We start from the raw sequence: 14,166 nt of genomic DNA, 5'->3' as shown, positions 1-14,166 counted from the left end.
CTGGAGGCCCCACCCAAGGAGGCTCTGGCTTCTGTAGACTTTCACACACTCTAGTAACTTGCCTGGTCCCGCAGAGCTGCCATCTCTGCATCTTAGCCTCTCTGCTTACGCTGCCTTTGGCCACTGGAGACTCATTGCATCCCACTGAAACAGAATTGAAAACTGTGTTTACGGTGCTTTAAAAATGTCTCCAACAACTCAGACTTTTAACCAGTGTTAAATAGTGAGGTTGAACTGCGCGACCCACAGTGAGGCTCCCTGCAGCCTCCTCCCCTTCCGTTCCCACAGAAGCAGCGGCACCTGTGTCCTCACCCTCGTCCACCCTCTAGGTCCCGCTTTCCTCCTCTGCACAACAGGGGAAAGAAATGCCTCCTGGGGGAGCCCTCAGGGTGACGGGTCACCCTAAGGACTTGGCTCCTGGCGCTAGCTCCAGAGGGCCCTCCGGGCACAGAGGCACTCGCTCCCCCCCCCCCCCCCCCCCACACACACCCACACCCACCCGCAGCGACCGAGCTCCGTGCTGGGACACAAGCACCCGCTCAGGATCTGTGGTGGTTGAATGAATGCGTGTCAGAGGTTCCATAAGTGGGAGTTGCGGTTGTTCAGGTGCCAGGTGCAAACAGGGTTCACACTCACGGGCGTGGCCCGGGCCGCGTTTCCCTCCGCTAAGGCTCGGGGAGGACAGACCTTGTCCGCTGCGGCAGGCGCGTCTCGCCCCCTAAGCCCAGGACGGCGCGCAGCGCCCACTGGAGGAGCAGGGCGTAGCGGCTTCAGCCCCCTGAGTCCTGGAGTGCGGGCACTCCGGGGATCCCGGTTCCGCCCTGCCACGCCCCCCCTTTTCTCCTTCCTTTCTGCCGCTTTTTTCCCTACCCAGTGCCCCGGGCAGGAAAAAGGCAATCCACAAACTAACTAGCACTCCCTTGCCCGGCCCGTGCGGCGCGCTTGGCACGCACTGAGCTCTTTCCCGCAGTTGGGAAGGCAGGCAACAGGCCCTCCTGGAGGAGGCCAAGGACACGCAGCTAAGGCAGGACTTGAACTCAGCTTCGCGGACTCTGGTGCCAAAGTCCACACGACCTCTTAAAGCCTCGAGCGCACCCCGGTTTCCAGAACCGAAGAATTTTGGAGACCGGGGCCAAGTTTAATCTTCGGCGGAGGGCCGGACTCTGGAAAACGCCGGGCCAGAGGGCTCCCGGATCCTTCGAAGGCAGACTCTGTGCCGCGGCGGCCAGCCTGCGCCCCCTCACCCAGGAGAGGGAAGCCTCGGCTCCAGGGCGCGATGCTGCGCTCTCTTCTTCCCGGTCCCCTCCCTGCACGGGAGGGGAAATCACCCAGCCCGCGGCCTCCCGGGGCTGGCGGGGAAGCGGTGGCCAGGAGCCAGGCTCCGTCCGGGGCTGAACCTCCCGGGGCGGGGCTGCCTTCCCCCGCCCTTCCCGGCCCGCGGTGGGAGGGGGGGGGACCTTGGGGGACGCCTCCAGGGTGGTCGCCACGCCTAGGCCAATGAGCGTGCGGGGAGCCGCGATGGAGGCTGGGTGGCCGGGAGCGCCGGGGACCCTCGCATACCTGCTCCCGCCCGGCTGGAGAGGGGGCTAGAGGCGCGGCGCCTGTGCGGGGCATGGAGGCGCCTCTGGCCCGCGCCACCGCCGCGCCTCAAAGTTTGCCGACTGACTCACAAAGTTGCGCCCCGGATCGGCCGCCGCGCTGCGTCGCATCTCCGGGCCTGACCCAGCTCGCCGCCGCCGCCCTGTGCGGGGCAACGGCCCCGCAGACACCCGCAGCCCCGCCTGCTGGGGGCATGTGAGCCGCAGCCTCCCCCAGAGCCGGCGGGCTACACCGGCCCGGCGCCTCGGAGGCAGCGCGCGGGCCGCCATGGGCATCCAGGGCATGGAGCTGTGCGCCATGGCGGTGGTGGTGCTGCTGTTCATCGCCGTGCTCAAGCAGTTCGGCATCCTGGAGCCCATTTCCATGGAAGGTACCGTGTGGTCCCGGCCCCGCTGCCCTCGGCCAGGGCCGGCGTCCGAGGGGAGGGAGCCGCACGCGCTCCGGCAGGGCATGCCTAGCTCCGCCGCCCGGGTGGCCTCCCGGCTCCGGAGCGCTGGCCGGGGACTAAGGGGTCAGAGAGGTCTTGGGCCGGAGTGGCCTCCGCGGGAACGGAGCCGCGGTGCTTAAGGTGGGTGTGAGCGAGATGCCAGGTGGCACCGCGAGCCGCAGCCCTGGCCGTCTCAGTCCTGCCGGTCTGAGTGGTCCGCGGTGAGCACAGCGGCTTAGGCCGCCCGGTGGCCGGAGGTGCTGCAGGATGAAGACTGAAGACCCTCCGCCCAGGGTGCTGGGCGGCGAGTCATATCAGGCCTCTGCCGTGCGTTCGGGGCTGTCCCTTTCGCCCCCATCCAACATCAGGCAAAGCTCAGGCCCACGGGATCAGTAACCAAATCCTCAGGCGCCACATTTCTGTCCCAATAAAATATTAACGGAGGAGACAAACCTACTCTTAAATCAGACACTGCCGGCTCCCCAAGACCCCTGGCAGATCCCTGCTTCCCAACCCTTGGTTCCTCCCTACTACCGGCAGGTTGGGGGAGGAGCCCCTACAGGGCACACCCATTCTGAAGGGGACCTTGACTCACCAGGTCTGTAACCTGTCCCCGCCCCCCCCCCCCCCCCAAAGAGGCAGTTGTCCCCCTGGACTTCCGGGAAGGGGCCAGCTGGTCTTGTTCATGTCACCCGTGTTCCCCTGCTGTCCTCTCAGAAGAGGGTGGGCATCCACCTGCCTCAGCATTCTGCTGACCTTGCCAGGGTCCAGCTCCTGGGACTGAGACCCAGAGGCCCTGGGAGGGAACCTGGCCCTGTCTGTGAACTGCCCGCAGCCCCCTGGGGATGCACCCCAACCCCTGCGAAGGGCTGCTGAGGGCAAAAAGGGCACAGGGCCAGGAAGCCAGGCTTGACCTCCATTCTGCCTTCTTTACCTGAAGTTCATGCCATGTGCCCTCCAAAACCCATCCCGCTCCGTCACACCTTTTCTAGGTGAGTTCAGGAGGCCCAGGTAGAAGCTTGCTCGGTCGGTTCTGAGAGCTATCACCTTAAACTTCGCTCCTGGAGAGGAAACTTGTCCACGCCAGGTCTGCACTTGGCTGGATGCTGACCCTGGCAGGGTAATCTGCCAGGAGGAGCCTAGTGGGAGATGCAGGCACTTGGGTGAGGTGGGGGGCTGAGCACTCCGCACTGCTGGAGAACCCCGCTTCTTGCCAGGCACTAGCATATCCCCTATTCCCTATCCTTTCCCAAAGGATAGCTGTGGTAGGTGTGGGAGTCTCACCTCCTTCCACCGGGTGGACCACGAAGGCTGTGCTCGCCAGGGGCTGCTCTGGCAGATGGGCGGCCGTAGGACAGTCAGGGATGTGGGTGAAAGTGCTACGGGGCATCTTGCTCACAGGTCTGGGTCAGACTGAAGTCAGCCGTTGTGAAGGAGAATGGATTTCTACACAAGGTGGAGAGTATGCACAAGACCACAGATGCTCTAGTCCAGTGGTCGGCAAACTCATTAGTCAACAGAGCCAAATATCAACGGTACAATGATTGAAATTTCTGTTGAGAGCCAACTTTTTAAAACTTAAACTATATAGGTAGGTACATTGTTATTAATTTAATTAGGGTACTCCTAAGGCTTAGGAAGAGCCGCACTCAAGGGGCCAAAGAGCTGCATGTGGCTCGCAAGCCGCAGTTTGCCGACCACGGCTCTAGTCAATCCGCTAAAACACCCACCTCAGGCTTAAATGAGTTTCTCTTTCTGGTATATTTGCTCACTTGTTCCCCTGAAGTTCTGGAGTCTGGATGCTGTGGGAGGAGCACAGCACCTCAAAGTCAGCCAGGTCTGAGCCGGGAGTCTGTCACCCACACATACTGGCTGTAAATCTCGCTTAACCTTTCTGAGCCTCAGTTTGACGCTCTATAAAGTGGGGCCAATGATAATTCCTGCCTTATGACGCTGTGGCTGACTTGTAACTGGTCAGTGGGGCTATCATGGCCCCAGAACTGTTTTGGTGTGTGATAAATGCACAAGCTTCGTGAACTATTGCTGTCATCAATAACGAGTAATACAGTGATGAGTTGTACTAACAGAAGCGATTCACTGCTGAAAACATCCTCTCACTCAGACAGGCCCTGCCTGCATCACAGGGAGAGGATTGTACGTTTCAGGTGTTTCTTGTTGATGGGGAGTGGGGCCTGCTAAGTGCCTGGAAGGGCCATTGGCCAGGCAGTGTCTAAGGGACTGTCAGATGGGCTGTGAGGAGCCCTAAGCCTTGGGCTCCAGCCTGGATGTGGGCTGGCATGAAGGGAAGGGAGCTGGTGCCCAAGTTCTCTCCAAGCCTGTGTATGTGCGCACGCACAGACACCCAGACACACACACACACACACACACACACGCAGTGGGATGTGTCTCTTGTCCTCTCTGAGCCTCTGTAGTGCTCATCTGAAAGAGAACAGAGTTATGAGGCCCCTGGGGATTGTTAGGAACTAATGGATCCGGGTTGTAGGGATGCGGGTTTCTAGAAATAGATGCAGAAGTCAACAGGCCGTCCTCTCTCTGCCCTGGTCCCCTGTCAGTCTCTGTCTCTGGTGACCCTGTCAGGGGAGTTCCAGCCTGGTGTGGTCACCAGCTTACTGGGTGACTTTGGTGTATTGTAATTTCCACATCTGTGGAATGAGGATAGTAACAGACTACTTCCCCCTATCCACTTCAGAGAGGTGGGGTGAACAACTGCACTTTGCAAAATTAAAAGTGGAACTCGGCGCTAAGACACGCTGAGGGATGGGGCGCACCTAGGCTGACCAGCCTTGTTCTCAAGACCAACAGAGCCCTAACTCCAGACCTTTGTGTCCACACCTGTGGCCCAAGGCTTGACTCCAGCTGCTTCTTATCTCAGTCCAGGTTTGCTAAGTTCTAGACTAGTAGCTCTTGGCTGAGGGCAGTTTGCCTGTCAGTGGACATTTGGTAACGTCTGGAGGCTCGTTTGTGAGGCTGGAGTGTAGATGGTGAAGAGAAAGGAGGGAAGGGGAGCGTGGGGCATCACACCACAGACCTGTGCAGGGCCTGGCCCACCACCACTGTTCTTCCAGCGCAGCCCCACCGTCTATAGCTGCCTCTCCTCACAGCACCCATCTGGGCCTGGCCTTGCCAAGGTGACCTGTGGCTACTCTTGGCTTGAGCCACTGTTATTCCACCTACCCGCTCCTTGCTCACCTTCCCCCCAGCACCCTCTCCTGCCAATGTTGGATTTGCTCAGGGCGTCCTGGACTCTCTTGTCCCTGGTGATGCTCAGGGCGTCCTGGGTTCTCTGGTCCCTGGCAGGGGCCGCCGCTCTTGGTACACTGCAAGCCCATCAGTGTTCTTCGACCCCGGGGCAGAGTTTCCAGATTTGGGGTGCTGACGACAACGGCTCGCCAGCATCTAGTGAGCGCTCTCTCAGGCCCTTTGTGCGTATCATAATTCTGTCCTCATCTTCGGCTCATTTTAGAGGTGAGGAGGCTGAGGCTCAGGGAGAGGAACTGACCTGCCCAAGGACACCCAGTCAGAAGGGGGCAGGGCCAGGACCTTTCTGAACGCTGGCACACTGCATGCATGTGTCTAATTCTGCGAGGCTGCAGGGGCCATGTGTGTCCCAGTCTCTTACGGCACAGGTGTCAGGAGCTCAAAGTGGAAGCAGTTGCCTGGGTCCCAATCTACAGTGGGAAGAGTCCTGCCCACAAGCCTTGTGAGGACTGACTGTGCGAATGTGAGCAAAGCCCAGGAAGCAGAGAGCGGCAGAGGGAGCGCATTGAAGTGTCAGCTCCCATCGCTTCTGGCAGAAGGAACCTGGCCCAGACGACCCCCAGGGTCACGCTCCACTGACGGTGCTAGAGGTTAGTGGGCAGGGAGGATGCACTTGGCAGGCTGCCCAGTAAGACTTCATGTGAGACTCCTGACTGAGCTTCTCAGAAACCACTGACCGTGTCCAGGGAAGCAACAGTTGAGCCAGAGACTAGGGAAGGGAAGGCCTTTCTCAAGCCCTCGGCCTATAGCAACATCAAGCCTGGGGCTCCGGCCCACTTCCCTGTCCAGCAGAAGCCAGAAACCACCCCGCAAAGCCCACCTCTCTCTCCCCTTCACCGGAGCCAGCCCAGCAGGCAGTATCCTGGGCCGGTGGGGACCAGGTGCCCGCCTGGTCCTTGCAGAGGACATAGTGAAGGGTGCGCACTGTGGTAAAGAGCCTGCTGGTGCATCCTCCTTGCCCACTAGCTTCCAGCACACAGTCCGTGGTGTGTGACCCTGCGGTCACTTGGGCCAGGTCATTTCTGCCAGAAGCGATGGGAGCTGACACAACCTGCTCCCTCGGAGCTGGGCACCGCTTTCTGAGCGTTGCATCTTAGCGCAGTGGTCTCCTTTCCCGATGATTCTCTGTTTTAGACCTTCTTCTTTTGTCGGCTGTGAGCACTGGACATTGTCATCTCCTGTCCTGTGAGTGTCTTTAACTGGCCTTTGTTGAACAGAAATCCTTAATTTTAACGGGATTGGATTTTTCCATTTTTTTCCTTTATGGTTTGAGCTTTCGAAGTTTTCAGAAGTCTTTCCCTACCATTTAGTTAGCAAGATACATTTTCTTTGAATTCTGCAGCTCACCTTTCATATTTGGTTCCTAGTTCAGGTGGAGCCCACTGTTGCACGTGGCATAAAGGGATCCAGATTCATTTTCTGTATGTGGGGAGCCAGCTTCCTTAACTCCATCGACTACACAATCTGACCTCTCCTCAGTCTTCGGCGAAGCCCCCTCTATACCTCTCTTTTTGAGCTCCCTGGTCTGCTTGTTCTTGTACCAACCACACATTTTTTAATGCAGTGACTGCACAGTATGTAGTAGTATCTGATAGGGAAAGCTCCCTCTGTACTTCTTTTCCAGAATTTAATGGACTTTTTATTCCTCGTTCTACATTTCAGAGTAAATTTATCAGAAAGGCCAACTAGATTTTTGATTAAGAGTGCACTGAATTTACACATTACTTTGGAGAGAGATGACATCTTTATAATATTATATGGTCCTATCTAAAATGGAATGTCTCATGTATTCAGATATCTGTCTTACAGAGGTCCTTTGAGTTTTGATTAATGCTTAGGTACTTTTTAGGTTTTATTGAAATTACGAATGTTACCTTTTTAATTATATTTTCTAGGTGGTTATTACTGGCGGAGAAAGTTGTTATTGGTTTTTATAAATTAATTTTGCAGCTGGCAACCTTACAAATCCTCATGTATGTTGATTCTTTTGGTCCCTGGGGACCGTATTATTGACAAGTAATGTTAGTTCTGTCCTTTACTTCCTAACACTCACATCATTTATTTCTTTTTTGAAATTTTTGTAGAGCGTTGGTAGGACATCAATTAGTGATGGTTAAGGCCAACCTTGTGATTGTGGCCCAGATCTTAAAGAGAATGTGTCTTTATCTTTGCCATTAAATCTAATATTTTCTGTAAATATGTGATTTGCAAATGTAAGCTGCATCGAGTTAAGACAGTTCTCTTGAATTCCTAGTTTGCTAGGAGTTTTTGTTTGCTTTAATTATAAATAGATGCCGATATTTATCAGTGCCTTTTTTTGATTTTCAATGATTTTCCCTCCTTATTCTCTTAAAATCTATTTGATCAGGTTGCATTTTTACTTTTTAAAAATACTGTTGGATTAAGTTGGCTAACATTTGGTTTCATCTTTGCTCAGAAGTGACATGAGCAAATAATTTTTTTGTTTTTTTCAGCTTTATTGAGATACAATTGACATATAACATTGTGTAAATTTAAGGTGTACTTGTATGCATAGATGCATAACCCATGGACACAGACAATACGGTGCTAAAGTCCTGGGGTGAGGGGCAGGGGGTGAACTGAAGGGGTTAATGGGGGTGGGGGGGGAAGAGAACATATGTAATACTTTCAACAATAAAGATTTATTTTTTTAAAAGAAAATAATACAATAATTAATAAAGAGTAGGTTTATGAATAATGCAATAATAAGTAAATAAATAATATTACAAAAATAAACTGTGTTTCATGAACTCACAACTGAAAATCTACTTTTTGCCCACCCCTGGATATATTTATCCAGGATTTTCATTTTATTTTATTTTTTGGCCTTTGAGGAAGAGGATTAGGTTACTTAGACTCTTTAGTTCATGGGACAGTGCCAGTCTTGACTCATTTAAAACCTCTCTCTTATTTTATTTTTCCCTTTCCCTCTTATTCTCCCATGTCTTCCTTCCCTGGAGCTGTTATTCTAATTTTTATTTTCTATAATTTGCATGGTATAGTGCCATTTGCCTGCTTGGGTGCCCAGGCCTATGAGTTTTTTGTTTGTTTGTTTGGTTTTGTTTTGTTTAACAGCACAAGTTTATTTTCTCGTGCACATGGAGACTAGAAATCAGAGAGCAAGATGCCATCAGGTTTGGTTCCTCTGAGGCTCTCTCCCTGGCTTGCAGATGGCCGCCTTCTCACTGTGTCCTCGTGTGGTCTTTCCTCTGTGCATGCATCTGGTGTCTCCCAGTTCTGTGGATTTTGACAAATGCATAGTCATGTTACCACTACCACCATCAAGCTATAGAACAGCGGTTCTCAACCTGTGGGTCGCGACCCCTTTAGGGGTCGAACGACCCTTTCACAGGGGTCGCCTAAGACCATCGGAAAACACATATATAATTACATATTGTTTTTGTGATTAATCACTATGCTTTAATTATGTTCAATTTGTAACAATGAAAATACATCCTGCAGATCAGATATTTACTTTACGATTCATAACAGTAGCAAAATTACAGTTATGAAGTAGCAACGAAAATAATTTTATGGTTGGGGGTCACCACAACATGAGGAACTGTATTAAAGGGCCGCGGCATTAGGAAGGTTGAGAACCACTGCTCTAGAACAAGCCCATCACCATAAACAATTCCCTCATCTTGTAGTCAGCCCATCCCTTGCCCCCAGCCCCTGATATATTCTCCTTCCCTATAATTTCTATAATTTTATATTTTCCAAAAAGTCGTATGATTGGCATCTTACATTAGGTAGCCTCTTAAGCCTGATTCTTTAACTTACCAATGCACTTGCAATTCGTCCCTGTTGTGTGGCTATCTATACTTTGTTCACATTAATTGCCGAGGAGTATTCCACTGTGTGGATGTGACACGGTTCAGTTATCCATTCACTGGTCCAAGGGCATTTGTGTTATCTTCAGCTTTTGATGATTGTGAATTAAGTTGCTCTAGATATTTACATAAGTTATTGTGTAAATACAATAGGTTTCATTTCATTTGGGTAAATAAGCAGCAGTGGGATTTCTGGGTCATGTGGTACGTGTATGTTTATAAGAAACTGCCACACCGATTCCCAGAAGGTCAGCACCATTGTCATTCCTGCCAACGAAGTATAGTTCCTGTTCCTCCGCTCCTTAACATCGCTTGACGTTGTCAGTATTTGTTAGTTAAGTGATTCTAATAGGTGTGTAGTTAAATATCATTATGGTTTTAATTTGGATTTCCCTCATTGCAAAGGATGTTAAATACCTTTATTTGTACTTACTTGTCATCTGTAGATCCTCTTGGGTGAAGTGTTTGATCAAGTCCTTTGCCCATTTATTAATTCTGCTGGGTTTTAAGAGTTGTTTATAAACTCTGTTAGACATGTGATTTGTAAATATTTTTCCAGTCCGTAGTTTATCTTTTTATGTAGCAGTCTGTCTTATGGAGCAAAAGTTTTACTTTTTCATTAAAAAGTGCAGTTTATCAAGTTTTTCTTTTATGATTTTGCTGTTGATGTCATATCTAAGAACTCTTTGCCTAAACTCAGGCCATGAAGATTTTCTTCCATGTTATTTTTCCAGAAGTGTTATTATTATATGTCTTACATTTAAATCTGTGCTTCATTTTGAGTTAATTTTTGTATACGATACAAGTGGCCCGGTGCACGAAATTCATGCACAGGGGGGTGTCCCTCAGCCTGGCCTGCACCCTCTCCAAGCTGGAACATCCCTCTCGCAATCCAGGACCGCTGGCTCCTAACCGCTCACCTGCCTGCCTGCCTGATTGCCCCTAACCACTCTGCCTGTCGGCCTGTTAACCCCAACTGCCCCCCCTTGCCAGCCTGATTGCCCTCAACTGCCCCCTTGCCAGCCTGATTGCCCTCAACTGCCCCCCTGCCGGCTTGCCCACCCCCAACTGTCTCCCCCCCCCCCCTCGCTGGCCTGATCACCCCCAACTGCCCCCCCTGCCGGCTTGCCCACCCCCAACTGTCTCCCCCCCCCCCAGCCTGATCACCCCCAACTGCCCTCCCCTCCTGGCCTGATCACCCCTAACTGCCTCTGTAATGGCCTCGCCACCATGGCTTTGTCTGGAAGGTCTCCTGGTCTAATTAGCATATTACTCTTTTATTAGTATAGATAATGTTTAGTCAAAGTTCATTTTTTGGTAATGGATGTCTAATTTTCTAGTACCATCTATTAAAAAAAATCATTCTTTCTCCACTGCACATTTGTCAAAAATCTGTTATCTGTTTCATTGCATTGATCTGTGTGTCTATCTCTCCTCAAACACCTAACAGTTTTGGTTATTGTAGCTGTATAATAACTCTTAAAATCAGATAGACTGATTTCCCCCACATGATTCTTTTTCAAAACTGTTTTAGCTACTCTGTTCCTTGCCCTTCCATATAAATTTTAGAATTATTGTGTGTACATCTACAAAATATCTTCCCAGGATTTTTATAGGAATTCTGTTAAATCCGTAAATTTTGGAAATAATTGACATCTTTATGATATTGGGTCTTTCAATCTATGAACATGGTAGTCTCTTCCCTTATTTCAGTCTTCTGTGGTTTCTTTCATCAGCATTTCGTAGTGTTCAGCATTCAGATTATGTGTATGTTTTGTTAGATTTATACCTATGTATTTCATTTGTGGGACAAGCAATTGCAAATAGTATTGTTTTTAAATTTTTGTTTCCAATTGTATATTGCTGGTCTATAGAAATGTTACTGATTTTGTGTGTTAACGTCTCTTGTGACCTTGCTAAGCTCACTTATCAGAGGGTTTTTTTGTATGTTATTTGGGATTAGTTACATAAATAATCATGTCATCTGCAAATAAAGATAGTTTGTTTTTTTCTTTCTAATCTAATCCTTGCTCTCTTCTTTTCTTTTTTCTTTTCTTCCTCCTCCCCCACCCAACGCCTTTTTGCATTGATTAGGACTTTCATCGTGATGTTGAATAGGAGAGGAGAGAGCAGATATTCTTGCCTGTTCCTAGCCTTAGGGGGAAGCTTACTTATTTAGAAACGTTCCTCTTCTAAAATAGGTATTTAATGCTTTAAATTTCACTCTAAGTAATTTACCTGCTTGCCACAAATTTTGATGTTATCTTTTCAAAAATTCAATTCAAAATATTTCCTCTTATAGCTTCCTCTTATTTTCTTGCTGATCTTGATTTTTATTTGATACCATTTTCCGTCATCCTGAAGTACTTCCTTTAGCATTTCTTGTAATGCAATTCTGCTGGCAACAAACTCCCTAGCATTCATTTACTGCAAGCATGTCAAACTCCCAGCCCGCGGGCCGCATACGGCCCACAACGGATATTTTTGCCGCCCAGCCAATATAATGGTATGTAGGAAATGTTTTCATACAAATTTCATAACTTAATTTTTATAATATCCTGTTATACATAATTATTAATAACGAACTACAACGTTCGCTAATGGCTAATTACTACAATCATGTTGCATTCATTTCCCTTACGTGCAGGTGCACCATTTCTCTCCACTAATACTAGCAGCAAATATTTTAGCAGCTGATTGCCATGTCATTAGTCTTGGACTGACTTGTTTGGTGTGCGCAACAGGAAACATTTTGCTTTCAGAGAACAAGAAAAATAGGTTTATTTGCATTACACTTATTAATTTGTGCAGTTATTCAGTGCCTGGTAAGTTAATGTTCAAGAAAAAATATTAATTTTTATTAAAATGTTCTATTTTATGTTAATGATGTCTCATTTATTTCAGCCCTTTGTATTCAGCATGTCTCTATCGAAATAAATCTACATTTCTATGGAAATTGAAGCTTTTGTTTTTTTGCAGCCCACATAAACTTAAACCTTGTTTATTTGGCCTGTGTTAGCCTTTGAGTTTGACATGCTTGATTTACTGGAAAATTCCTTCACTTCACATTCTTTTTTGAAGGATATTATCAATGGATATAAAATTCTAGGTTAGCAGATTTTTCCTTTCATCAATATGAAGTGTTGCTCCATTGTCTCTTGGTCTACATAATTTCTTGTGCGAAGTTAGGTGTTTTTCTTATTGTTCTATTGTAGAGTCTCCCTTTCCCCACTAGATACTTTTAAGATTGCCTCTTTATTTTTGGTTTTCTTCAGCTTGACCATGCTGTTCCTGCATGTGTTTGTCTTTTTATTTTTCCTTCTTGGGGTTCACTGAACTTCTTGGATCTGTGTATTGAGGTGTACCTCTAATCCACTGCACAGTGCTTCCTGGTATGCACCCCTCATATTGTGGTTCCCATCCTGTCTTTGACAAAGTCTTGGGATGCTTCCCGCTCTCCTTAAAAAATGCAGTTGCCATGAGCATCCTTCTACAGGTTGCCTTCGCTGGGTAAGATTTCATTTGGGATGTTAGAACCCAGAGTAGAATTGCTGGCTTGCAAGGTTTGCCTATACTAAACTTGACTGAGGATAGCCAGATGTCCAATGATGATGGGATGATCCTCAAGTGAGGAAAGAATAATGGTGAGGAGAGAGGAAAGAGTGGGGAGAATTTCTGGAGCCTCATGCTTCAGTAGGTGAGAAGGGACAGTACCCACAGTGTAAGTGGAGGAGTTAGCCAAGAACAGGGACAGTTCATCCCCAGAGAAAGAGGAAAAGCGGAGGTCTGGGCCAGATGCAGGTAGATGGGTCGGTGTTGTGGCAGGAAATTTTCTTCTGTGGCTTCTATTTTCTTGGTGATATAGGAAGCAGCCTGAGGGGCCGGATGGGGAGGAGGTACTGGCAGTTCAAAGAGAGGAAGGTGTGAAACAGCTGTCTTGGAGACGGGGAGTGTGCATGACCAGGGCAACAGAGTCCACTTGCCGGGCAGTGTGCAGGCTGCTCATGGGTCAGTGAGAGTGGGCAGTGCTTCTGGGAGAGGTTGGGCATGGAGCAGGTCCAGCAAAGGGTTCTAAAGGCTCAGGTTAGCAGTACTCCATGCCTGGCAGTGTTCTGGGCTCTGTGGGCACAGGGTGGGCATTGCAAAGGGGCGACAGATCACCACAGACTCATCATTCTGTGGGGTGCCTGGGGAGGCGGGGCTGGTGACAGTGTGGCGGGAAGGTCTGTAATTATGTGATCAGGTTGATCAGCAGGTGTAGGTACTCAGTGCTTCTCTGTCTATAGCTCTGTTTTGTATTATAAAAGTGATGCATGCCACATCAAGAAAATTTAGGAAAAGGTAAAAAAAAAAAAGATAAGTAAAAAAGTAGATCATCTGAAATCCATGCTCTCACCACCCTGCTGAGAGGCAGCTACGATAGTTAACACTTGGATGTCTTATTATTAAAGAAAAGGGCTGTCCCTGCCCAATGGGCCTTTGAGATTTGACCTCATGTCCAAATGTGAGTACATCCCCCCCACCAAATGTAGCCAAGCAACAGTGTGGTAGGCTGAATGGGCCATGGGGGGTCCTCTCCCCATTCCTGCCAGAAGTCAGGGAGGCCTTCCTGGAGGGGGTGGCCATGAATTGGGTCTTGAAGGTTGAGGGTCCCTCAAGCCTGTCTTGCTGTCTTTATCCCTCCTGTCTCCCCTTGTTCAATGCTTTTAAGGGCAGAGCTAGCTCCCAGCCCCTGTCCTACTGTGTGGCGAATAGGGTGGTCATGCTGCAGGTGAGATGAGTAGGGACGGCCCACTCTGTGTGAGGACAGGGAGGCAGAGTGGCCTGAGCGTGCTGCCCCACTAGAGCCCCTCCATTTGTGCAGTGCGAAGCCTGTGAGGCCATACACAACAGTCTGCAAGGAGAGTCCCTCCACCCCCGACATCAGCCCCTGGCCTGGCACCCACTCCCTAGCAAGAAGGAGAAGTGGGGTGGGGGTACATGTTCCACCCTCCCGGGTCTGTGTGC

At 49.6% G+C, this 14,166-nt stretch overlaps 1 protein-coding gene across 2 annotated transcripts in view; it reads left to right on the top strand.

The window, feature by feature from the left end:
• The window catches only part of KCNIP3 (potassium voltage-gated channel interacting protein 3), a 68,302-nt gene that overhangs the window by 44,721 nt on the left and 9,415 nt on the right, over window positions 1-14,166 (top strand). Inside the window, exon 1 of one of the 2 annotated variants that reach the window (XM_070428520.1) lies at window positions 1,867-1,969. The exons of the other annotated variant lie outside the window; for it this stretch is intronic. Coding sequence (XP_070284621.1) covers window positions 1,867-1,969 — 103 coding nt within the window. Of the gene's footprint in view, window positions 1-1,866; window positions 1,970-14,166 lie in introns of those variants that run through there. 2 annotated transcript variants of the gene reach the window in all.

Source organism: Myotis yumanensis, unplaced genomic scaffold (genome assembly GCF_028538775.1).
Source record: "Myotis yumanensis isolate MYYU_CA2020_CCGP unplaced genomic scaffold, mMyoYum1.0.hap1 SCAF_11, whole genome shotgun sequence".
In the NCBI taxonomy this organism is placed as follows: domain Eukaryota; kingdom Metazoa; phylum Chordata; class Mammalia; order Chiroptera; family Vespertilionidae; genus Myotis; species Myotis yumanensis.
This window is presented reverse-complemented; position numbering and strand designations above follow the sequence as displayed.